This window comes from Chiloscyllium plagiosum, chromosome 21, assembly GCF_004010195.1.
Source record: "Chiloscyllium plagiosum isolate BGI_BamShark_2017 chromosome 21, ASM401019v2, whole genome shotgun sequence".
NCBI lineage: Eukaryota > Metazoa > Chordata > Chondrichthyes > Orectolobiformes > Hemiscylliidae > Chiloscyllium > Chiloscyllium plagiosum.
Window position 1 is genome coordinate 25,538,305 of NC_057730.1, and position 24,731 is coordinate 25,563,035.

A 24,731-nucleotide genomic window follows, 5' to 3' on the forward strand; every position below is an offset into this window, starting at 1 on the left:
ACTCCGCCCCCACCCCCACTCCGGCCTATCACCCTCACCTTAACCTCCTTCCATCTATCGCATTTCCAATGCCCCTCCCCTAAGTCCCTCATCCCTACCTTTTATCTTAGCCTGCTGGACACACTTTCCTCATTCCTGAAGAAGGGCTCATGCCCAAAACATCGATTCTCCTGCTCCTTGGATGCTGCCTGACCTGCTGCGCTTTTCCAGCAACGCATTTTCAGCTCTGATCTCCAGCATCTGCAGTCCTCACTTTCTCCTCTATAATTTGTACTTCTCAATGGATTAATGAAAATAGTTTAAATCCATAAAGATATGAAAGATTAAAGGGTAGCAAGGAAAAGTGAAAATGCTTCTCTGCTCCAAGCAAAACAGTTTTTACAGGACGAAAAAAGTCTCTTTGGTCTATCTTATTCAGACGAATCATCAAGTATCCATCAATTCTAATCTCATTTTCCAGCACTTGGCTTGTGCCGTTCTATTAGTTAATGACTGCCTTGTGCAAATTCTATCCTTCTAATTTCAACTCAAATTTACCTTTAAAACCTTTACACGTAACAGTTACACTGTGGAGCATTTTCAGATAAGGTTGACAGCTTTTAGGTTATTACTGTCAAGCTTTGTCCCAGCAGAAGCCCTGTAACAAACTACAATACTAAGGACACAAGAAAACCGAAGCAAACAGAAACTGCTGAAAACACTCAGCAAGCAACAATGGAGAAAGAAATAGTCAGTATTCTTAGTCAACAGAGCATAAAGAAGCTGAAGCTATAAAAGACTATTAAAGTGCAGATGTGAGGTGAAAAAATAAAAAGAGTTGAAGCTAAGTGTGATTTAATGACAAAACTGCTGATGGTGCAGGTAAAATGAGTTGGTAAGATGAGGGTGCAGGTAAGATGAGAAAAATGCCAGATCTAAAACAAAATTTTAAAAAAACAAATTTATCAAAAATGTCAGCGTTGCCTCAAAATTGACCAAAAACACCTTGTTGAAGTCCTTCGTGCAAATCTTGTGGTTTTCTATCCAACTGTTCCAATGAGCTGCTTCTTCAGTGACTGGAGCTTGTGCAAATCTAGGTAAAATTAAGGACTGCAGATGCTGGAAACCAGAGTCTAGATTAGAGTAGTGCTAGAAAAGCACAGCAGCATCCGAGGAGCTGGAAAATTGACGTTTCGGGCAAAAGCCCCCTTGTCCAAATCTGTTGAGCTTTTGTTAAGGACAAGATATATTGATCTTGGAGGATGGCCTTGACCAGCTCTAGGTTTAGATACACTGATTGTACAGTACAACATCTCAGCATTGGCGTTGACTGATTGAATGATATTAGCAAAGTGACTGAAGGCGGAGACAGCATGTGACTCTGTTATTCCAAAAGATAAAAATCACAACACCAGGTTATCGTCCAACAGGTTTATTTGGAATCACTGGCTTTCGGAGTTCTGCTCCTCAAGCTATGTGATGAAGGAGCAGCGTTCTGAAAGCCAGTGCTTCCAAATAAATCTGTTGTCTATAACCTGGATGTTGTGTGATTTTTAACTTTGTCTACCCCAGTCCAACGCCAGCACTTCCACATCATTCCAAACATGGTATCAAATATGTTCCTACTGAGTCAAGACATCCTCTTGGTCAGAGCCTGAACACTGCTAGACTTGACTGGTGCGAGACGAAAAACCTGCACATGCTGGAATCCAAAATAGACAGGCAGGAGGCTGGAAGAACACAGCAAGCCAGACAGCATGAGAAGGTAGAGAAGTCGACGTTTGTGGTGTAACCCTTCTTAAGGACTGGGCTTAGGGGGATCTGCAGATAAAGGGGGTGGAAGGGGGCAGGGTGGTGAAGTGGGGATAAAGTGAACACAGGTAGACGGTATGACCTGGTTGGTCAATGGGAGGAATGAATTTGGTTGGTGGCAGGGTGCATTGGAAGGGATGGCGAGGAGCTGGAAAGGGAGTCGGGGATGGGAGGGAGGTTATTTGAAATTGGAGAACTCAGTGTTGAGTTCTCTGGGCTGTAGGCTGCCCAGGCAGAAGATGAGGTGCTGTTCCTCCAATTTGCGCTGTGATTCATTTTGGCAATGGAGGAGGCCAAGGATGGTCATGTCAGAAAGGAAGTGGTTGGATGGAGTGAACCTGGATGGAGGTGAGGGGGTTGGTGTACTGGCAGACTTTGCATCTTTTCCAATTGCAAGGGAAGGTACCTGGGGCTTCGGAGGAGTCAGTAGGGAGAATGGTGCAAACCAAGGACTGTCGAAGGGAATGGTCCTTGTGGAAGGCAAAAATCGGTTGGGAGGGGAAGATGTTCTTGGTGGTGGGGTCTAGTTGGAGTTGGCGGAGGTGTTTAAGGATGATGCGTTGGTTATGGAGACTAATGGGATGGTAAGTGAGGACATGGGGGCCTCTGGCTTTATTGAATTGGGAGTAGGGGTGTTTAGAGCGGTGGGACGTGGAATGGAGGTGGTGCAACAAATATGGCGAATACTTCTGCCAACTCCAGGTAGACCCCACCACCAAGAACATCTTCCCCTCCCCAGCCCTCTTGCCTTCCACAAGGATTGTTCCCTTTGACAGTCCTTGGTGTACTCTTCCCACCGACTGACCCCGCCTCCTCCCCCATAAACTGAGCCCCCAGATACCTTCCTCTGCAATCGGAAAGGATGCAAAGTCTGTCAGTACACCACCCCCCTCACCTCCATCCAGGTTCACCGAGCATTGCAGCTGGGTCCGTAGGGGCCGACTGGACCTCTCAGTCACCGCCCATTTCAATTCCCACCCCCCCCCCCCCGCCAACATCACCATCCCTGGCCTCCTCCGTTGCCAAAAAGAACCACAGTGCAATTGGAGGAACAACACCCATCTTCCGCCTGGGCAGCTTACAGCCCAGAGTTCTCCAATTTTAAATAACCTCCCTTTCCAGCTCTTCTCCCTCCCTTCCACTCCTCCCACCCACCATTCCTCCCATTGACCAACCAGGTCATACCTTCTACTTGTCTTCACCTATACCCACCACCACCTTACCTCCCCACTTCCAGCCTCCTGTCTGGAGGAGAAAGTGAGGACTGCAGATGCTGGAGATCAGAGCTGAAAATGTGTTGCTGAAAAAGCGGAGCAGGTCAGGCAGCATCCAAGGAACAGGAGAATCAACGTTTCGGGCATAAGCCCTTCTTCAGGAATCCTGAAGAAGGGCTTATGCCCGAAACGTCGATTCTCCTGTTCCTTGGATGCTGCCTGACCTGCTGCGCTTTTCCAGCAATACATTTTCAGCTCCAGCCTCCTGTCTGTCTATTTTAGACTTGACTGGTGCAGCAGAGTTTCCTTTACAGAAAAGAGTTGAGTCTCCAGTGTTTTCCTTATTTTGTTACTTTCTGACTACAACTGACTTTAACATATCTGTTGTCAAACAATCCTGATGTTTGCCATTCACCATTGATGCATAATAGCAGCTGTGTATCATCGACAAAATGCACAGCAGTACCTCACGAAGGCTGTTTCAACAGTACCTACAAAACCCACAACCTCTACTATCTAGAAGGACATGGGCAGCAGATGCATCAGAACTTCACCACTGGCAAGTTCTCCTCCAAGCCCACACCAACCTGACTTGGACAGATAATATCATGGTGTTTGACTGAATTCCTGGAAATTCTTCCCTAATTGTGAGTGTATCTCCACCATGAGGAATGGGTTCTCAGTTCATCAGCATTTCAAGAAGACATTTTACCACCTTCTTCTCCAGCCAATGAGGGAATAGCAACAAATGCTGGCCTAGCCAGCAATGCATGCATCTCATTAAAAACACATTGAAGGTCGTGCACTTGAAAATTAATGCTAACAACATCTAATTATTTTCTATTTATTCAGATATGTGGCCATTTTATCCTTAATTAAAAACTTCACGTATTTCCTACCACATGTGTTAGCTCAAAAACTCCAACCCTGGTAACCCTTTTCTGAACCCTTTCAAGGTTCACATAGGGTTCAGCTCCACTGGAGGATTTTCATCAGAATTTTACTTTCAAAGTGCGTGCAAGTCTGAACTATGTTACAGGGCTACAATGAGTGCTACGAGGTGATAATGTCTCAAGACTAGTAATCCAGCACCGCAGACTAATGTTCGGGGGATGTAGTTCCAATCCCACCATGACAAATGGTAAAATTCAAGTTCAATTAAACTCAGAAATTAGAAGTGTAATGATAACCATGAAACCATTGTCAATTGTTGCAAAAGTTCATCAGATTCATTCATGTCCTTTAGGGAAGGAAATTTGCCATCCTTGTCTGGTCTGGTCTACATGAGACTCCAGGCCCACAGCAATGTCCTTGGCTCTCAACTGCTCTCTAAATTACAAAAAGCAGTGGACCCAGCACTGATGCTTGTGGCACACTGCTGGTCACAGGCCACCAGTCTGAAAAGCAACCCTCCACCACCACCACCCTCTGTCCTCTACCTTCGAGCCAGTTCTGTGTCCAAATGGCCGGTTCTCCCTGTATTCCATGTGAGCTAAGCTTGCTAACCAGTCTACCATGAGGAACCTTGTCGAACGCCTTACTGAAGGCCATATAGATCTCTTCCACTGCTCTGCCCTTGTCAATCCTCTTTGATACTTCTTCAAAATACTCAATCAAATTAGTGACACATGACTTGCCACGCACAATGCCATGTTGACTATCCCTAATCAGCCCTTGTCTTTCTAAATACATGTAAATCCTGTCCTTTAGGATTCTCTCCAACGATATGCCCAACACTGATGTCGGCTCACCTGTTTATAATTGAAAAGTGTAATGCTGGAAAATCACAACAGGTCAGACAGCATCCAAAGAGCAGAAGAGTTGACGTTTCAGGCATAAGCCCTTCATCGGGAATTGGGGTGGAAGGTACTGAGAGATAAATAGATGGGTGAGTGTGCGGGTGAGGGAAGGTAGCTGGGAAGGCGATAGGTAGATACAGATGGGGGTTGATTGTGATAGGTCGTGTGGGGGTCAATGGAGCGGATAGGTGGGAAGGAAGATGGACACGTAGGACAGCTCAAAAGGGCGGTGATCCGTATAATCTGCTGTCCTCACTTTCTCCTTGTCACTGGTCTATAATTCCCTGATTTTTCTATCATCTTTCTTAAATAATTGCACAGCACCGTGTTAGCCAACCTCCAGTCTTCTAGCACCTCACCTGCAATCATCGATGATATAAATATTTCATCAAGGAGCCCAGCAATCACTTCCCTAGCTGCCCACAGATCTTCACTTCCAGTATTTTCATCATTATTCTTACAGGTCCTCCTCTATTCTAAATGGCTTCAGACTTCTTCCCTGATATTAGTTTACTTATTTTTCTATAGGGTATACTTTAAAAAAGAACATCCCACATCGCTAATTTCTTCTTCCACTAGATGGCAAAGGATATTTGATTTTGAGACCACTCAAATTCTCAACATTTTGTCTTCTCCTCAGTTTAGCTCAAATAATGGGATGAAGTTTTCTGGAAGCAACTCCATACATTTAAGAATAATGTTTCTTTGAAGGATTGTACTTAGAAAACATTGGAATTTATCAGCAACACAATTTCAGAATTAATAAATGTACAATTTCTGCTTGCAACAATTTGGGGTGCAAGGATTAAAATATTTAGAAGTAAGTATGAACTCTTCCAAGTTTTCTTGGCAAATACATTGACCTGCAAAACTGTCTCAGCTCCTATTCTTCCATGGAACATTTTTAATCACATTGTTCAATGTCATACCTAGTGCAAACAAGTCTATATCTGCAGCAAGAGGAGAAATATCCCCAATGGCTATGCATGTTACAGATGACTAGATATATTCTGTTTTAATGCTGCATGGTGGTTGTGATAGAAAATAAAATATTTCCTGTGCCAAATAAAATGAAAAACTTGCAACATCTTTCATGACCTCAGCACACAATGTTTGACATCCAATGAAGTATTTTTCAAGGCACGATGGCTCACTGCTACCTCACAGTGCCAGGGACCCGGGTTTGTTTCCAGCCTTGGGCGACTGAGTGGAGTTTGCATGTTGTCCCCATGTCTGCACGAGTTTCCTCTGGTTTCCTCTCACAGTCCAAAGTGTCGAAGGTATGTTAATTGGCCATGCTAAATTGCCCCATGGTGTCCATGGATGTGCAGGGTAGAGGAGCGGATCTCAGTGGGATGCTGTTCAGAGGGTCAGTGTGGCCTAGATGGGTCAAATGGTCTGCTTCCACACTAGAGATTCTATGAAAAGTCATAGTGAGGGATGTCAGAATGTGACAACTAGCGTCATATAAAATTTGTCAAGATTTCTATTGATTTTAGTACTAATTTTGAAAGTTAGTTTTAGAACTAATTATAAAATCAACTCTTAAAGTTTGAAGGGATTATTGAATTAACTGTCAATACCAGTCTTGCATTCAGAAGATTGTAATGATTCAATGATTCTGAGGGAATACTTTTGCCAGAGATACTGTCTTTCAGACGAGAATGAAAATGAGGAAATGACACAGAGGACAGTCATACCAGTAGGAAAGAGGCAGTAGATAATGATATGTTAAAATAAAGCCTAGCCAGTTCAACTGAATGTTAGAAATCACATGTCATCGTTCCGTTGCCTAGAGAACAGGATTGCTGGGTTCCAAAGAAAATGGCAAAAACAGATCACCTAGTTATTTATCTCACTTTTTTTTGTGTTTTCTCATTGTGCAACAAATTAGCCTGTTCTGAAGAAGGATCGCTGGGCTTAAAATGTTAACTCTGATTTCTCTCCAAAGATGCTGCCAGACCTGCTGAGTTTTCTGGGTGTTTTTCTTCTTTCCAGCATCCACAGTTCTTACAGCTTTTCAAATTAGCTACAATGTTTGCAAAACAATAGTGACTACACGACAAAAGTTGGCAATTGGTTGTGAAGTGTTCCAGAACATGATCATTTCAACAAAGTTTGAAAGAGAAAAGAAGTACCTGTACCTAACCCCGTCTTGACCAGGCCAGATCATCATTTTGACAAAATTAAAATCGATATGTTTCTTACAGACTTATAATTGACCAGTCTTTAAGCAGTTTTTGCATCAATGCATGTGGTATAAATAAAAAGTCAAAATGATATACATCAAATTCTTGCACTAGGTGATCTGACTAAACACTGTGCTGTGTAAAATTATTTTTAATTGACCTCTTCAGTCATATTAACACCCACCTCTAGTGTAGGTGAATCAGCCACACCAGAGGCTGGGACAAACAATTACCATTGTGCCACAAGACCTCTCCACAGTGCTGGGTAGATACTTTTTCATCCTTCTGGGATTTCTGCTGCCAGGACCATATTGAAACCCAATGCTGCGCCAGGTCAAATACTGCAAGCTAGGAACTGCCTTTCACAGTTGCATTGTGGGATGTATTGCCCTGGAAGTGGCCAATAGCGGCACATTGGCACTTCAATTTGCTGACAGGGACCTGGAGGACTTGGTGGATGGGATGATGAAGAGGAGATATACTCTCTTTCATCAATACTGCCAGATGAGACTATGGCACCTGACTCTGCTAGCCTGGTTTAAAGTTGTCACCTAAATCAGTGCAGTGTCCATGGGACAGAATAATGCCCAGCAGCGTATGAAGCAGGTCACTGAGCTTCTCCCTTTGGCAAGGGTAAATGCCACAATCTTCTCGCTGCTACCTCAGAATCATTCAAACACTGCTACTGTACCCACCTTCATTCAATGCTCATGGTCTACCACTTTCACAGTTTCTTGCTCACATTCCCCCACCTGCACCAAAACTGTATCAGTCACTTTTATCAATCCTGACCTTTGTCTCATTTCAGGAGAAAACAGCCTACCAAGGGATAGAGAGAACCAAGATGGTTGGTAGGGTGCTAACATTTGTTTCCTCACCCCTAAGCTTGCCATGGTGGGAGAGAATAGAGACCACTCATGGTCATGCTAAGTCAATGATATCCAGGCAAGCAAATTGTCAAGTGTTGTAGTACTCTTCCATTACCAGCAGAATGAATGTCCTCTTAACATTCCCAAATTTCTACCTATTTTGTGACTCATTCTTTTGTCTTGCTACTTACAGGCATTTATAACTTCATTCAAATGCTCAAGCTGACATAGGAATAGCAGTCAGATTTATCAGAGATACTCAGGGAAGCTGACTCAAAGTTTGGAAGAGTCCACTAATGCTAACTACTGTATTGCCTGGCTGTATCCCTAGACAAGTTGACAACTGCAATGGAACCTGTTCAGCACCCTCAGTGTCTGCCAGATACATGCATAGACCTATGCTCCATTGAGATTAGATTCACTACAGTGTGGAAACAGGCCCTTCGGCCCAACAAGCCCACATCACCCCTTCGAAGAGAAACCCACCCAAACCCATTCCCCTACCTAATATTTACCCCTGACTAGCGCACCTAACACTGTGGGCAATTTTGTATGGCCAATTCACCTGACCTGCACATCTTTGGATTGTGGGAGGAAACCGGAGCATCCGGAGGAAACCCACGCAGACACGGGGAGAATGTGCAAACTCCACACAGACAGGCAGAAATTGAACCCAGGACCCTGGTTCTGTGAGGCAGCAGTGCTAACCACTGAGCCACCATGCCGCCCAGCCCAATCGTTGATGCTTAGAAAATCAATATAGGGATGAGGGTCTTTTAATGTTACTTCAGGTATCTCTTCCTCACAAGGTGGTACTGACATATACAATAGAAACATCGTACATGTGGTAGCAAGAATGGGAGTTTCTTTCCCTTACCCCTCATCTTCCCATTACCCCAGAAAGGCCCATTGCGTATAGAATAATGGTGTGGACATTCTGTAAGTGGTAAGTAGTTGAGTGTGTGTTGCTGGAAAAGTGTGCTTTTCCACAGCAGGTCAGGCAGCATCCAAGGAGCAGGAAAATTGACATTTTGGGCCAGAGCCCTTCATCAGGAATGAGATTGGGAGCATTAGGGATGGAGAGATAAATAGGAGGGGTTGGAGATGGGGAGAAGGTAGCTAAGAGTGCAATAGGTGAGTGGAGGTAGGGGTAATGGTGACAGGTCGGAAAGGAGGGTGGAGCGGATAGGTGGGTAGGAAGATTGACAGGTGGGACAGGTCATGAAGGCTGTGCTGAGCTGGAAGGTTGGTACTGGGGTAAGGTGGAGGGAGGGGAAATGAGGAAACTGGTGAAGTCCACATTGATGCCCTGGGGTTGAAGGGTCCCGAGGTGGAAGCTAAGGCGTTCTTCCTCCAGGGTCAAGTGATGAGGGAGTGGGGATGGAGGAGGCCTAGGACCTGCATGTCCTTGGTAGAGTGGGAAGGGGAGTCGAAATGTTCGGCCATGGGGTGGTGGGGTTAATTGATGCGATTATCCCAGAGATGTTCTCTAAAGCGCTCTGCAAGAAGGTGTCCAATCTCCCCAGTGTAGAGGAGACTGCATTGGGAACAGTGGATTCAATAAATGACATATGGAAGTGCAGGTGAAACTTTGATGGATGTGGAAGGCTCCTTTGGGGCCTTGGATGGAGGTGAGGGGGGAGGTGTGAGCTCAGGTTTTGCAATTCCTGCGGTGGTGGGGGAAGGTGCCTGGTGGGGAGGGTGGCTTGTTAGGGGGCATGGACCTGACCAGGTTGTTGCGGAGGGAACGGTCTTTGCGGAATGTGGATAGGGGTGGGGAGGGAAATACAGAGGAACCTCCATTATCCAAACGAGATGGGTGGACACTATTTCATTTGGATAATTGATTATTTGGTTAATCGATTCAATGCCTTTCCTCTGGGACTCAAAGTTTTCTGTTAGGTCTGCTCACCATTCAGGAGACTGCAGCCCCCTGCCCACCCACAATCCTATCCAACACCACCCCCAACCCCGGCCAGCCCCACCCCCTGTGCCCCCACCCACCGTCCGACCCCCATCCGCGCTATCGCCCCCAGCTGTCCTGCCCCTCCATGTCTCTCCATCCCCCCCATGCACCCCTGCCCCTGCCAGCCCCCGTCCAGCAGCCAGACTGTACACCAACAGTAAGACTGCTGCTGCCTTTGTGGGTAAGTCTCCAAATAGTGCAACTGTGCACACACACGCACAGACACAAACTTTTACTGCAACCTTTTGACAAGTTCCCACTTTGCCCTGTACAGGATAATGTTAGAGAGAATATCTGGAGAAGGGGAGTTTCGGGTTCACTCCTATGTAGAACACCAGGGAAAGTGTTGGGGGTGGGGGAGAGTAGGCGGGAGGTCTGTCATTTGGAGACGGTGCCTGGGCTCCCATCAATGTCCAGGATTGTTAACGGCAGCGTTTCAGTGAGCCAAGATTGTTTTTAATAATTGTAAACAAAAGACAGGATCAAGGTTGAAACAGCTCTTTGATGTGATATTTCTATCGGGACCTCCAGATCTCCTTTGGATAATCCGATATTCGGATAATTGGTATTCGGATAATTGAGGTTCCTCTGTATATTCTGGATCAGTGGTGCTGGAAGAGCACAGCAGTTCAGGCAGCATCCAACGAGCAGCGAAATCGATGTTTCATCCCTGGCGGTTGGGTCCGTTTGTAGGTGGCGGAAATGTCAGCGGATGATGCGATTTATGCGAAGGATGGTGGGTTGGAAGGTGAGGACTGGGGTGATTCTTTCCTTGTTGCAGTTGAAGGGTTGGGGTTCAAGGGTAGAGGTGTGGGACATGGATGAGATGCATTGGAGGGCATCTTCAACCATGTGGGAGGGAAAATTTCAGTCTTTAAAGGAGGCCATCTGGTGTATTCTGTGGTGGAACTGGTCCTCCTGGGAGCAGATGCGGCAGAAGCAAAGGCATTGGGTATACGGGATAGCATTTTTGCAGGAGGTAGGGTAAGAGGAGGTGTAATCCAGGTAGCTGTGGGAGTCAGTGGGTTTGCAAAAAAATGTCAGTGTTGAGTCAGTCCTCATGGATGGAGATGGAGAGGCCTAGGAAGGGGAGGGAGTTGTCAGAGATGATCCAGGTGAATTTAAGGTTGGGGTGGAATGTGTTGGTGAACTGTTTGACCTCCTCGTGGGGGCGCTACTGCAGTCATCAATGTAGCGGAGGAAGAGATGGGGAGTGCTGCCGGTGTAACACCAGAAGATGGACTGTTTTACATAGCTGATGAAGAGACAGGCATAGCTGGGGCCCCTCCATCCAAGGTCCCAAAGGAGCCTTCACATCCATCAAAGTTTCATCTGCACTTCCGCACGTCATTTATTGTATCCGTTGCACCCGATGCAGTCTCCTCTACATTGGGGAGACTGGACGCCTTCTTGCAGAGTGCTTTTGAGAACATCGCCGGGATACTCGCACCAATCAACCCCACCACCCCATGACCAGACATTTCAACTCCCCCTCCCACTCTGTCGAGGACATGCAGGTCCTAGGTCTCTTCCATCCCCACTCCCTCACCACCCGACACCTGGAGGAAGGATGCCTTATCTTCCGCCTTGTTACCCTTCAACCCCAGGGCATCAATGTGGACTTCACCAGTTTCATCATTTCTCCTCCCACCACCTTACCCCAGTTCTAACCTTCCAGCTCTGCATCGCCCTCATGACCTATCCCACCTGTCAATCTTCCTTCCCACCTATTAGCTCCACCCTCCTCTCCAACCTATCACCTTTACCCCCACCTCCATCCACCTATTGCACTCTCAGTACCTACTCCCCAGCCCCACCTCCTTCCCATTTATATCTCCACCTCATTCTTGATGAAGGGCTCTGGCCCGAAACATCGATTTTCCTGCTTCTTGGATGCTGCCTGACCTGCTGTGTCTTTCCAGCAACACACTCTTAACTCTGATCTCCAGCATTTGCAGATCTCACTGTCTCCTCATAGGTGGGAAGTAAGCAGTTCTTCTACCTTGTGGAGGCTATAGAAACCTGAAAGGTGTTTTTGACTTTTGCAACTAAGGTGAATCTTTACAGCTCATCTTACATTACTTGTGTTTATCAACCATTACTAGGATTAATGTGTCATGTTGAATGATATGATCAAGATTGCTTAAGGTCAGGACTTTTAGTCAACACAGAAAGTTAATGTACGAGATCCTCGTTAGAATTATGTGACAGCAAATGTATTTAGTCGTAATCTGTGAATGCCTGTTTAATGCTATTCCCCTTGAAGGACTTCACATCTCCTCAAAAGTACAGCATAATCCTTCAGAGAGGAAAAAAAACTCCACCTGCTCCAGATGTGATGGAATCCATTTATCATTCCCATTGCACATTTGCAATTTGGATGAGGAAGAAGCAACCCACGTAAACTTCACAGTGAGTTGCAGGCTCAGTCTCTCAGTCTAGCCCATTCAGGATCTAGGAAAATTTAGTCTGGTGCCAAGATTTTCCATTTTAGAGTTAAAGTGTGGTGTCAGTTATCTTAGTGGCCATCACTTCTGCCGTAGCAGATGTTCTGGTGCGATCACACCTGACTGCAAGCAGAAACTTTCAGTCTTTTGGGGTCAGAAGTTCTCACGCCATTCAAAGGCCAGCCATGAATGCAGTCACTCGTAGCAAACAAATAGCCTGTGGTCATCACTCTCAACCCCCCCACTGGAGATGTCTCCAACTCAGCAAAAGATGATTCTGCACTTTAGTGATGTTTCACTATACACTCTGCTGCACACAATCTCAGCCAAAAAAGAAGTCTTCCTCTTCAGTGATGGGTGAAAATAGTTCGCCCAACAGATCACGATGGCATCGGATGAAATTACACAGGAGATCAGTGCCATCAGCACTGTCACATTGGCCTGCCACACTCACCATCACTATGCACTAAAGGGCTCACACCAACCTCATGCTGTCTGCTTTCTGGGCACTGTGTTTTCTACTCACTTTCTGGGGAAGAGATCACCACCTGGCAAGATTATTAATGCTCAACAAATGTTCTTGCACACTGTCACACTGAATCCTCTCTTTCTCTCAATGCAGAACAAGCAACCCACAGCAGGAAGGAAAGCATCAAGGCAGGTTTAGAATTGTCATAGAATTTCTACATTGCAGATAGAGGCCATTCAGTAATAGGATGCCATATTTCTGCACACCTACCACCTCAGGAGACAAGGAAATCCTGCTGCTGGATGACGATTTAGACTGGTTATGAGCAGATGGAGTGATTGGCAATGCAGGAGAAATCGGTGAGAAACACTGTAGTCTGCTCTTCTCAAGTGTGCACCAGCTTCAGACATTCATACAGTTACAGAGTTATACAGCACAGAAACAGACCCTTTGGTCCAACCTTCCAACTCGGGACCATCCTATCTGTCCATCTTCCTTCCCACCTATCTGCTCCACCCTCCTCTCTGACCTATCACCGTCATCGACCTATCGCATTCTCAGTGACCTACCCCCCAGCTCCGCCCCCCCCCCCCCATTTATTTCAGCTCCCGTGAGCCACAAGCCTCATTCCTGATGAAGGGCTTATGCTTGAAACATCAATTCTCGTATTCCTCGGGTGCTGCCTGACTTGCTGTGCTTTTCCAGCATCACACGCTTCGACACTGATCTCCAGCATCTGCAATCCTCGCTTTCTCCTAAATGTCTTACTCTAGTCAGCAAGATGCTTAGTGATGAACAGTTTGATTCCAGAAGAGATGTGATCTATATGGACTTCAGTAAGGCATTTAACAAGATTCCCCATGGGAGACTGGTTAGCAGGGTTAGATCTCAAGGAATACAGGGAGAACTAGCCATTTGGATACGAACTGGCTCAAAGGTAGAAGACAGAGGGGTGTGGTGGAGGGTTGCCATTCTGACTGGAGGCCTGTAACCAATGGAGTGCCACAAGGATCGGTGTTGGGTCCACTACTTTTCATCATTAATATAAATGATTTGGATGTGAGCATAAGAGGTATAGTTAGTAAGTTTGCAGATGACACCAAAATTGGAGGTGTAGTGGACAGCAAAGAAGGTTACCTCAGATTACAACAGGATTGTGATCAGATGGACCAATGGGCAGAGAAGTGCCAGATGGCGTTTAATTCAGATAACTGCGAGGTGCTGCATTTTGGTAAAGCAAATCTTAGCAGGACAGCAAACTCTATGACTTGAAGAAAATCAAATTGTAATAAAAGTGAATAAAATATGAATAATCAAACCACTGGTTTATATTTCCAGTTATACAAGTATCTGATGACATTCAAATAATCATTTTAAACTTTTTTTTAAGCGGCCAGAGTAGCGCAGCGGGAGTGTGCTGGGCCCATAACCCAGTGGTCGATGGATCGAAACCATCCTCTGCTATTGCTCAATGTCATTGTTAGGGTGGCACAGTGGCTCAGTAGTTAGCACTGCTGCCTCACAACACGAGGGTCCCAGGTTCAATTCTAGCCTTGGGTGACTGTCTGTGTGGAGTTTGCACATTCTCCCCGTATCTGTGTGGGTTTCCTCTGGGTGCCCTGGTTTTCTCCCACAGTCAAAAGATGTGCAGATCAGGTGAATTGGCCATGCTAAATTGCCTGTAATGTAAGGTGTGTTAGTCAGAGGGAAATGGGTCTGGGTGGGTTACTCTTCTGAGGGTCGGTGTGGACTGGTTGGGCTGAAGGGCCTGTTTCCACACTGTAAGTAATCTAATCTTAACATGTTGCCAAAAGCAAAATGTTCCCATCTTCATTAAAATCTCTCAATATGCCACACTTTTGAATTTTACCTTCATGGATTTTCACCTTAAATTGGCACAATATAAATTTTGAATACCATTGTAATAAGAAACCTAATCTCAATACAAGCCTTGATACATCTAGCAGGTGTTGCATATTTATATAAGACCATAAGACATAGGAGCGGAAGTAAGGCCATTCGGCCCATCGAGTCCACTCCGCCATTCAATCATGGCTGATGGGCATTTCAACTCCACTTACCCGCATTCATCCCGTATATGATGGGAATAAACTTTTGCATTGGTCTTTTTAATCTAGGATGAAAAATCTATAGCCAAGGTAAGACACTTAGATCGAGGTTGCGTATTTAATAGATCAGGTCATTTATTGTTGCTAAAGAGTTCTGACTGTTTTGTAGCTATTGATTTTCATCTTTAGAGAATAATTGGATGTAATTACTTAAACAATGTGTTGATTTCAGGACAGAATCAGAAAAAAAAATCTTTTTGGATGTTAATGGTATTAATTTCAGTCTTGATAAGGTAGTGTAAGTGAGAAAGATCACAAAGAGAGAACAGATGAAAGCAGGATTTTTGTCAAAATTTCAAAAGTAATTTAATTTGTAAATAAGCTATGTTATTAGGGTCAACAGTACAGCAGAGTTCAATTCTGCTCAACTTCTGCTGTCAGTCACATAGAGATGAAAGTGGACACAACATTAGAATGAAGAATCATTTCCATCATCAATTATGGCCTCCATGTAGCCAATTCAGTTGCATTGTAAGGATACCTGAGTAGTTCACCAACATTTTAGTTACAAATTACCCTTGACTCGGTAAGGCAGAGAAAAGAATTAAGTAAATAATAAAAAAAATTCAGCATTATCAAGAAAGAAACACTGATAAATTTTACACTTGCAGAATCAACACATTTTATGATAAAATAACAGCAGACTGTGAAAATGGCAAAAATTAGTATATGGGTCTAGTGAGGGATAAATGGGGACTACGTGAGGACAGAAAGGCAACACTTTCTTTAGACAAAGAAATATAAAAAGCAAGGTAGAAGGTTTAAACCATAATCTAATACAAAGATAAGACATGTTGTTCAAATCTCTCATTTTGTTATAAATACCAGGTATTGGAGAGCACATCCAGGGCAGCATCTGCTAGGACATATGCTCCAGCAAGTACATACTACGCTATTGGATCATTAGAGGCTTTATAGTCAGCAGATGGTCAAATATTCAATCACTGCAGCAATATTTGTAGCAAGATACCTGAATAAAACAGGGTGAGACTTCAAATCATAAATGCACACTAATTAATGGAGGATGGAGTTGAAGTATCAAAAGAATTTGGATGCATATATTTTATTTCAATGTAACTTTTTTTCCAATAAAATGTAATAATTCTTTAAATTGATACAAAACAGGAAATGAACCTTAGTACATATGAGAGAACATGTAATAACAAGTATTATAAAAATACAAACACCTACAAAATACAAATGGAATCCAGACAGTATCAACTTGTAAAGGAAATTAGATTAACTGCACAGTTTAATACTGCAGTAAAAGTAATTTCCCGCTTTTGAACTCATACAGGAATATAGATGTTAACTTGTTTTGAACCAGTCATATACATTTTTCATATAGCTAGTGTTTTACATGTTGGATTTTCTCATCCTTTTCCTACTTTAGTATTTCCTCTTTCCTCAAAAATTACTACCTGAAGTATTCTTCATTTTGGTCACTATGCTGCAAAATGAAACACTCATTCCAGCAGTCAGTATATAAAAAAAAGTCAGAAAACCAAAAAAACGTGTCGACCATTTGGTCATGACTTTGAAAAGACTTTGTGAAAGAATAATATCTCTAAAGGGATTTGTCTGATTTTCTTGCAACCCGAAAGGAATAGTCAGTGTAAGTAATTAACTTTACTTTAGTGACTCTAAATAGGTGTGAAGAAATGTATATCATGTTTAAATTATTAGAACTTTCATTTTGTTTGATACTACTTATGCCAAACAGAATGTGATATTAGTTATGTTAACAACATTCTTTCTCTCTTGTTGGCCTTTAGTGGGAAGCCTGTTAATTATATGAATTACTGTTGAAAACTCAAAACTAGATTTTTCAAATTTTAAGCCCTCCCAAGCATTATTCTTATGAAAAATGTTTTTTTAAATTTCTCCCAAACTGCTTGTACTCATAAATACCATAGTTTCAAACATTAATTCTATAAAGGAACGAGGATTACAATGCACTAATTGCTTTTTAATTTGTCTTTGCCATATTATAAATGATATTTTCATCTTTTCTGAATTTTTTTGCAAAATAGCTCTGAAAGCAAAGATTTTCCTCAAATTCAGTGCTAAAATCATTTCCAGATTGACTCCAACTCATTGTTAAATAGTTCCAACCTACTGCCCAATTTATAAGATACTGTGCAGCACCAAAGACTAAGAACTATTTTGGTTTTATCTTTATTTAAGTCAAACAGATATAAAATCCATTGTTACTTCATTGAAGGCAAAACAAAGGAATAGAAGACGAGGTACAACCACATAACCGTCTCTGGTCATGGTCACGATCAAATTCAAGTGTTTAATGTGGCATTGCAAAAATAGTGAAAACAATGAAATCTAATCATGTAAAATAGAAATGTGCTGATATTTCATTTTTTTTAAATGTGGAACAGCTCATCTACAAAATTAATAGTGTGGTGATGACATTTACTTTCAAGTGAAAAAGGCCTGACCACAGTCATGTGGAATTTGGGGAGAAATGGTGGTGGCAAGAGAGAGAACTGGTTTATTAATCTGTGGTACTGTTTCGGTCCCTTCCACTACATCACATCATTCCAATATTTTACTTCAAGATAAGTGTATTTTCATTCTGCCTGCATTTTCCTTTATGTCAATGTACTCTGGACTAGATTAACTCTAGATTGGCACCTACAATGCAGAGTGTGACTGTATTTGCTTTCTTACAGGACGACTTTGCAAAGAACTCTGTAAGGACGAAAATAATATTTGTAAAATGGTAAAGATAAATGAAAACATAATTAGTGCATTGTAATCTATTCCTGGATAGAATTTATGTTTGAAAATATGTTATTTAAGAGTATAAGCATTTTGTGCAAAATTTTAAATTTTCTCTTTTCATGAGAATGATGCTTGGGAGGGTTTAAAATTTGAAAAATCAAGGCATAGGTTTTCAACAATAACTCATAATTAACTAAAGGTCGAGAGAGAGACAGAGAGAGAGAGAGAGAGAATGAGAATTCTTAATATAACAATATCCCATTATGTTTAACAGATGTAATGTCAAGCAAAATTTGACACTTGGCTAAAAGCAATAATGTAAGTAGTCGAAGAGTAATGTTTTAAAAGGTCTTAAAAAGAAGATGGAAATGGGATACAGTGGCCCAGTGGTTAGCACCACTATCTCTCAGAGCCAGGGATTTGAAATCGATTCCAGCCTTAGGTAACTGTCTGAGTGGAGTTTGCATGTTCTTCCCATGTTTGTGTGGGTTTCTTCCAATTCTCCTTAGATGGATTGGCTGTGGTAAATTTCCATGTCGTATCCAGGGATGTGCAAGCTATATTGGGTAGCCATGTGAAATACCGTAAGGAAGAGGATGCTGGGTCTCGACGATGCTCGTTGTAGGGTTGGTAGTGAGCCCAATGGGCCAGTGGCCCCTTTCTACACTGTAGGTATTCTATGTAGAGAGGTGGAGCAGTTTAAAAGCAGGGAGCTCCAGAAGTTTGACCCAAGGCGTATGAAGTGATTGCTACCAATTGTGGATTGTTTAAAATCAACAATGCACAAGAAGATGGAGTTGAAGGATCACAGAAATCTCAGAGGGTGGTAGGACTGGAATAAATCTCAATGATAGGAGTCATGGAGGGATCTGAAAACTGAGATTAGAATTTTAATATTGAGAAATTTCATGACAGGGAGATATTGTAAGTCAGTGAAGACAATGGATATAGATGAGACACTGATTTAAGATATGGAAAGTAGAATTTTGAGTGACCTCAAGTTTATGGAAGGTATGAAGTAGAATGTTGGCCAGAATAGCACTAAAATAGTCAAACTGCAAATTATTAAAGATGTGGTAATTGACGGTTTCAGCACAAGGTGAGCTGAGGCTGGACAGAATCAGGAAATGTAATAGAGATGGAAATTGCTGAGGAGGTTTAACTCAGGGTCAAATAGGAGATCAGGTTGTGAACAGTCTGATTCAGCCTCATGCAGTAGACAAAGTGAGCAACAGAGTTAGCAGCTCGAGAATAGAATCAGTTTTGGAAACAAAACTAATGGCTTTGGCCTTCCTAATATTAATTTAAGGAAATTGCTGTTCATCAAATATTAGATATCAGGCAAGCAGTATGACCTATCAGGCCATTTAGGGATCATAAGAGGTGGTGCTGAAATAGAACTAGCTGAACCTGAGTGCATAGAAACTGATTTCTGTTTTCAAATGATATTTCCAAAGTGCCATAGATAGAGAAGAAATGGCAAGATTCTAATTTCTATTCAAATGCAGCATGACTGCTATGTCATAATTGCTGTGATGTAATTTTAATCTCTTAACTTTAATTGGATGAGCAACTTAAAAAAAAAAGAGGCCAAGTTAAATTTAAATAGTTTGCTTCTTTTGGGATTTCTGGTGGCCTACAAGGAGCAGGTGTAATCACAGTCAGATTCTTCAGGTCTTGCCAGTCTTGGGCTACCTCTCTCAATTAATGTACAATTAATATATTTGATGATTCAATGGCACTTCAAATAGAAAATATAAATCTATAATTTTTAAAATTATGTATTGGTGTTATTTTCGAGTAAGCTGGCGCACATTTATCAAAATAATATATTATTTTAAACCATTTAACATTAATTAATTTAGTTTAAGAATAATTTTATTTTCAGATTTTAAGATAAATGCATGATTCCTAAACCATATTGCATAGCATTTGATCATCCTCTTTAAAAAACAATTGTATGATAACAATTATGTTTCTTAAATGTGCCTACTTAACAAGTCAAAATACCATGAAATTCAATTTTACGCCTATTTGACTCACACTGATTTGAGCATGAATCAGAAGAGTTGATAAAGACCCTTTGCAGACCAGTTTTACATCTGTGACTTGGAGATTTAATTGCTGAATTTACAGGAACAACACTTGAAATTTCCCTGGCAAGCAGACCATTAAGCTAAAGCCTATCTTCCGCCTCTCTGATTTGCTTTCTTCAACACTCTCTGGTTGCTGGGTGCTAAAACAAACCAAAGCTCTGTTTACAAAGTCTACTATTACAATACTCCCACCAAATATTTGTCAAAAGTCAGTCCATGCAAAACTATAAATGCATTAATCACAGGTGTGGAACTGTCATAGCAGGTTAGTTCTTTGGTGTGCTTCTCCAGTCTGAGTTTGCAATTCAGGTAAGAGCTTTGGAACAGCAACAACCTTTTTACTGTTTTTATGCAAGATTTCTTAAATCATTAAAACTAAAGTTTTCAGCAAAATGTTGTTTCAAATTCAAGAGTTAATAGTAATATTGAGAAAGGCTGAAACATTTTTTAAAATTGTGAATTTTCTTGAAGCTGTATTTAAAAGACTTCATGCCATTGTATGGCATTTGTAAAATCAAGTCAAGCAGGAGAGGAGGATCAATTACCTTTTCAATTGATTGATTGATTTAGAAATGTAACATAGATTTGTTTAAATTCTTACATTTCACTATTTTAATTACTTATTAATGTAATATTTTAAACATTGAATTCTAACAACAGAGCTCAAAAGTAACTTATTAATTGAAACAATATTAATGCTATTGATCGTGGTTTCTCCTTGTATACTTTTAATTTCATTATGTGATGGATTTGCTTTTTTCCTAAGTATTTGTCATGATTTTGTAATACAATGTATAAATATCTTTTAAAATTGTGTTCAGAGGCTGATACAAGAAAGAATCTGAAGCAAGCCAAGAAAGTCATGGCAGCAGGCGTGATCAAGAACATGTCAGATTTTAAGCTAGTTCCTACTTTTCAGCTTCCCATGCTAAATATCACTGTTCATCAAGACATGGATTTCCAGGAAACATCTGAGGAAGAGGAAGAGTTTGAAGATGACAGTGAAGACAGAGAATCAGAATCTGTCACCAAATGCATTGAAAGTGAAAACTGGACTCCTGCATGCCTGTCCTTCAATCCTATAGCAAACAACACAGACAGCACATTGCAACTACTAAGGTTTACCGAGTTAATCAACAATGATATTCAGAAGTACTTCGGCAGAAAAAACAAGGAGGATGATCCCGATGCTTGCAATATTTATGAAGATAGGTTTTCTTCTGGTAAATCAGGAAGAGAACTATACTATGCAGATCTAATAAGAATTGCACAAGATGGAGATCAAGAAGAGGATGAATCTCATGTACATTTAACATCCCCCAGAGATATAGACATACAGGCATTGAAGTTAATCTGTGACAAAGAAAGCATTAAAAAATTAGGACCCTTGGCAGAACTTTTTGAATATGGTTTGCACAAGTACATGAAACAAACAATCTTGAACAGAAGAGATAGCAAGAGACAAAGACTAGATAGAAAATATGCCAATGTAATCCCAATGCACAATCGAAGGCTTCCTTTATCTTTTTGGAGAGAGCCCATTTCTGCTGTGCCTTGCTGTGTCCTTCACACCTGTACACCTGACTTCAGTGATCTTTTAGCGAATTGGACTTCAGAATCAAATGGACAAGAACTCCAACAAGTTACTAGAGAAATCTCAACAGAAATAAATAGACAGTCAATGGAATCAGAATCTTATCAGGTTGTATAATGTAAATGTTGTTTGTAAATGAATTTAAAAGTCTGTTTTTAAATTTATAGAATTAACCTGGAATCCTTTAATATCTTAAATATACACATATCTTCCAAAGTACTGAAATAATGTTTGGTTTTGCTCATGTAGAAAATAACTATAGATTTTGTTTTTAATAATTTGTCAAATGCATGTTTTGAAAGTACATATTTTGGCACTATTGAAAAATTGAAATTACCTTAAATTTTTTCTAAATTGACTTTGACATTTCTCTTGACATTTTATAAATGAAATCCCTAGTAAAAATATAGAATTTTAAGTGTAATGTTATACATTTGTATGGCTGATGTGTAATTACATGGAGCACTACATTTAATAAAACACCATTCATAATTGGGGTATCGTTGGGTAATTTGTTGGCATGTGTAGATATAGTGAATTTAATTTATTAGTGATTATCTCATGCTTTTAAACTGCTAGCTATTTTTTCAGTATTGTGGAGTTCTAGTTATTAGCTGGAGACTTACACATATATGCAGGGAATAATGGAGTATCGAAAAAATTGGAAACACAAGGTTACACAGCATCTGTTGACAGAACACAAGTTTGTTAAGTCCTCAGATCTGGGCTCTATACCTGAAATGTTATCATTTCAGATTTCCAGCATCTACAGAATTTTGTATCCGACACATGAAATTTTTTTTTATTTGCTGCACATTATTTTAAATTTCCAATCAGATCAAAATATTAGACCGATCCCAAGATATTTTTAGATTATTTTGGTGTAAGGTTGAGAACTAATATATGCAATTCTGGTAACTCCAACATGTTTGAAAGCCTGGATTCAACATACAATTCAATCCTAATTGCTGATTATCTTCATTTAAAATTGCCTGCTAAAACAGAAACCTGCATACTACTATCCAAGTACTGATTAAGTGCATTTTTTATAGAGAAGCATTTGCTATAGGTGTGAAATGTGTTGGTTGATAGACAGCAACAGATGCAATATGGCTGTATGATGTCAGGAAGAAAGCAAAACAGTTTCTGATGCAACAATGACATTCCTGGCACAGTAGATCCAAAGAGTATTATGAACCCTTGGAATAAGACGGATACCATCTCCTCCTCATTTCCTGTCTCCTCCAACAGATTGTTCTCCTGCCATTCCCATAGTAAGCACTGCCTTTCTCCTGGTGACATTTATAAGATGTCCAATAAGGTAGAAGAACACACTACAAACTCTTTATAGGTGATGTCCTCACCAAATTTACAGAATAAATATTAAGTATTGTCCTGAAGTATCCCTGACGTCCTCTTCCCAACACTGAAGAACATGAATGGTGAATGTCACTTTAAGAATCCAAAGAGATTAAGGACAAAAGAATAATTGGGGAGAGAATAAGGCCCCCTTAAAGATTAGCAAGGCCACCTGTATGTGGAACTGCAGGAGATGGGTGAGATACTAAGTGAATATTTCATCTGAGTATTTACTGTGAAGAAGGAAATGGAAGCCAGAGTACTTGGGAAAAATAAGTAGTGATATTTTGAAAAGTGTCCATATTACAGAGGAGATGGTGCTGGATGTCTTAAAAACGCATAAAGATAGATACATCCCTGGTTCCTGATCAGGTGTACCTTAGAACTTTGTGGGAAACTAGAAAGTGATTACTGGACACCTTGCCGAGATATTTGCATCATTGAAAGCCACGGATGAGGAGACGGAAGACAAGTAGTTGGCTAATGTGGTGCTATTATTTAAGAAAAGTGGTAAGGAAAAGCTAGGGAAATATAGTCCGGGGACCCTGATGTCAGTAGTGGGTAAGTTGTTCAAGGGGATTCTGAGGGATAGGGTTTACATGTGTTTGGAAAGGCAAGAATCGATTAGGGAGAGTCAATTTGGCTTTGTGTGTTGGAAATCATGACTCACTAACTTGAGTGAGTTTTTTGAAGAAGTGACAAAGAAAATTGATGAAGGCAGAGCAGTGGAGGTTGTCTATTTAGACTTCAGTATGGCATTCAATAAGGTTCTGCATGGTACACTGGTCAGCAAGGTTAGATCACATGGAATCCAGAAAGAGCTAGCCATTTGGATTCAAAATTTACTTGAAGGTAGAAGACAGAAGGTAGTGGTGGTGAGTTGCATTTTGGACTGAAGGCCTGTGACCAGCTGCACAATTGGTGCTGGGTCCACTGTTTTTTGTCATTTATTTAAATGATTTGGATGTGAACATAGGACGTACGGTTAGTGAGTTTGCAGATTGCACCAAAATTAGTGGTGTAATGGACAGTGAAGGTTATCTCAGACTATAATGGGACCTTGATCAGATGGCGGCACAGTGGTGAGCACCGCTGCTTCACAGCGCCAGAGACCCGGGTTCAATTCCCGCCGCAGGCGACTGACTGTGTGGAGTTTGCACATTCTCCCCGTGTCTACGTGGGTTTCCTCCAGGTGCTCCGGTTTCCTCCCACAGTCCAAAGATATGTGGGTTAGGTGAATTGGCCATGCTAAATTGCCCATAGTGTTAGGGGCAGTGGTAAATGTAGGGAAATGGGTCTGGGTGGGTGGCAGGTCGGTGTGGACTTGTAGGGCTGAAGGGCCTGTTTCTACACTGTAAGTAATCTAATCTAAAAAAAGGGTCAAGGAGTGACAGATGGAGTTTAATTTACATAAATATGAGGTATTGCATTTTGATAAGGCAAACCAGGGCAGGACTTATACACTTGATGGTAGGTCCTGGGGAGTGTTGCCAAAAAGAGACCTTAGGGTGCAGGTACATAGTTCCTTGAAAGTGGAATCATAGGTAGACAGAGTAGATGATGATATTTGGTACGTTCGCCGTTATAGGTCAGTGCATTAGGTAGAGGAGTTAGGATGTCATGTTAGGGCTGTATAGAACATTGGTTAGGCCACTGTTAGACTAGTGCATTCAATTCTGGTCTTCCTGTTATAGGAAAGATGTTGTTAAACTTGAAAGGATTCAGAAAAGATTTACAAGGATGTTGCATGGGTTGACCTATGGGTAGAGGCTGTATTTTTCCAGAGGGTCAGAGGCTGAGGGGTAACCTTATAGAGGTTTGTAAAATCAAAAGGAGCAGCATAGGGTGAACAGCCGAGGTCTTTCTCCCCAGGGCAGGGAAGTCCAAAACTAGAGGGCGACACAGTGGCTCAGTGGTTAACATTGATGTCTCACAGTGCTAGGGACCTGGGTTCAATTCCAGCCTCGGGCAACTGTCTGTGTGGAGTTTGCACATTCTTCCTGTGTCTGTGTGGGTTTCCTCCAGGTGTTCCAGTTTCCGCCCATAATCCAGATGTGCAGATTAGGTGAA

At 41.7% G+C, this 24,731-nt stretch overlaps 1 protein-coding gene across 1 annotated transcript; it reads left to right on the top strand.

Annotated features, from left to right (window-relative positions):
• The first annotated feature begins 11,794 nt into the window (after nucleotides 1–11,794).
• On the top strand, nucleotides 11,795–21,468 carry LOC122560391 (protein PERCC1). Its single transcript, XM_043711025.1, has 2 exons — nucleotides 11,795–11,881; nucleotides 20,530–21,468. The coding sequence occupies exon 2, from the start codon at nucleotides 20,571–20,573 to the stop codon at nucleotides 21,417–21,419; it is 849 nt and encodes a 282-aa protein (XP_043566960.1). The 5' UTR covers nucleotides 11,795–11,881; nucleotides 20,530–20,570; the 3' UTR covers nucleotides 21,420–21,468.
• The last annotated feature ends 3,263 nt before the right edge of the window (nucleotides 21,469–24,731 follow it).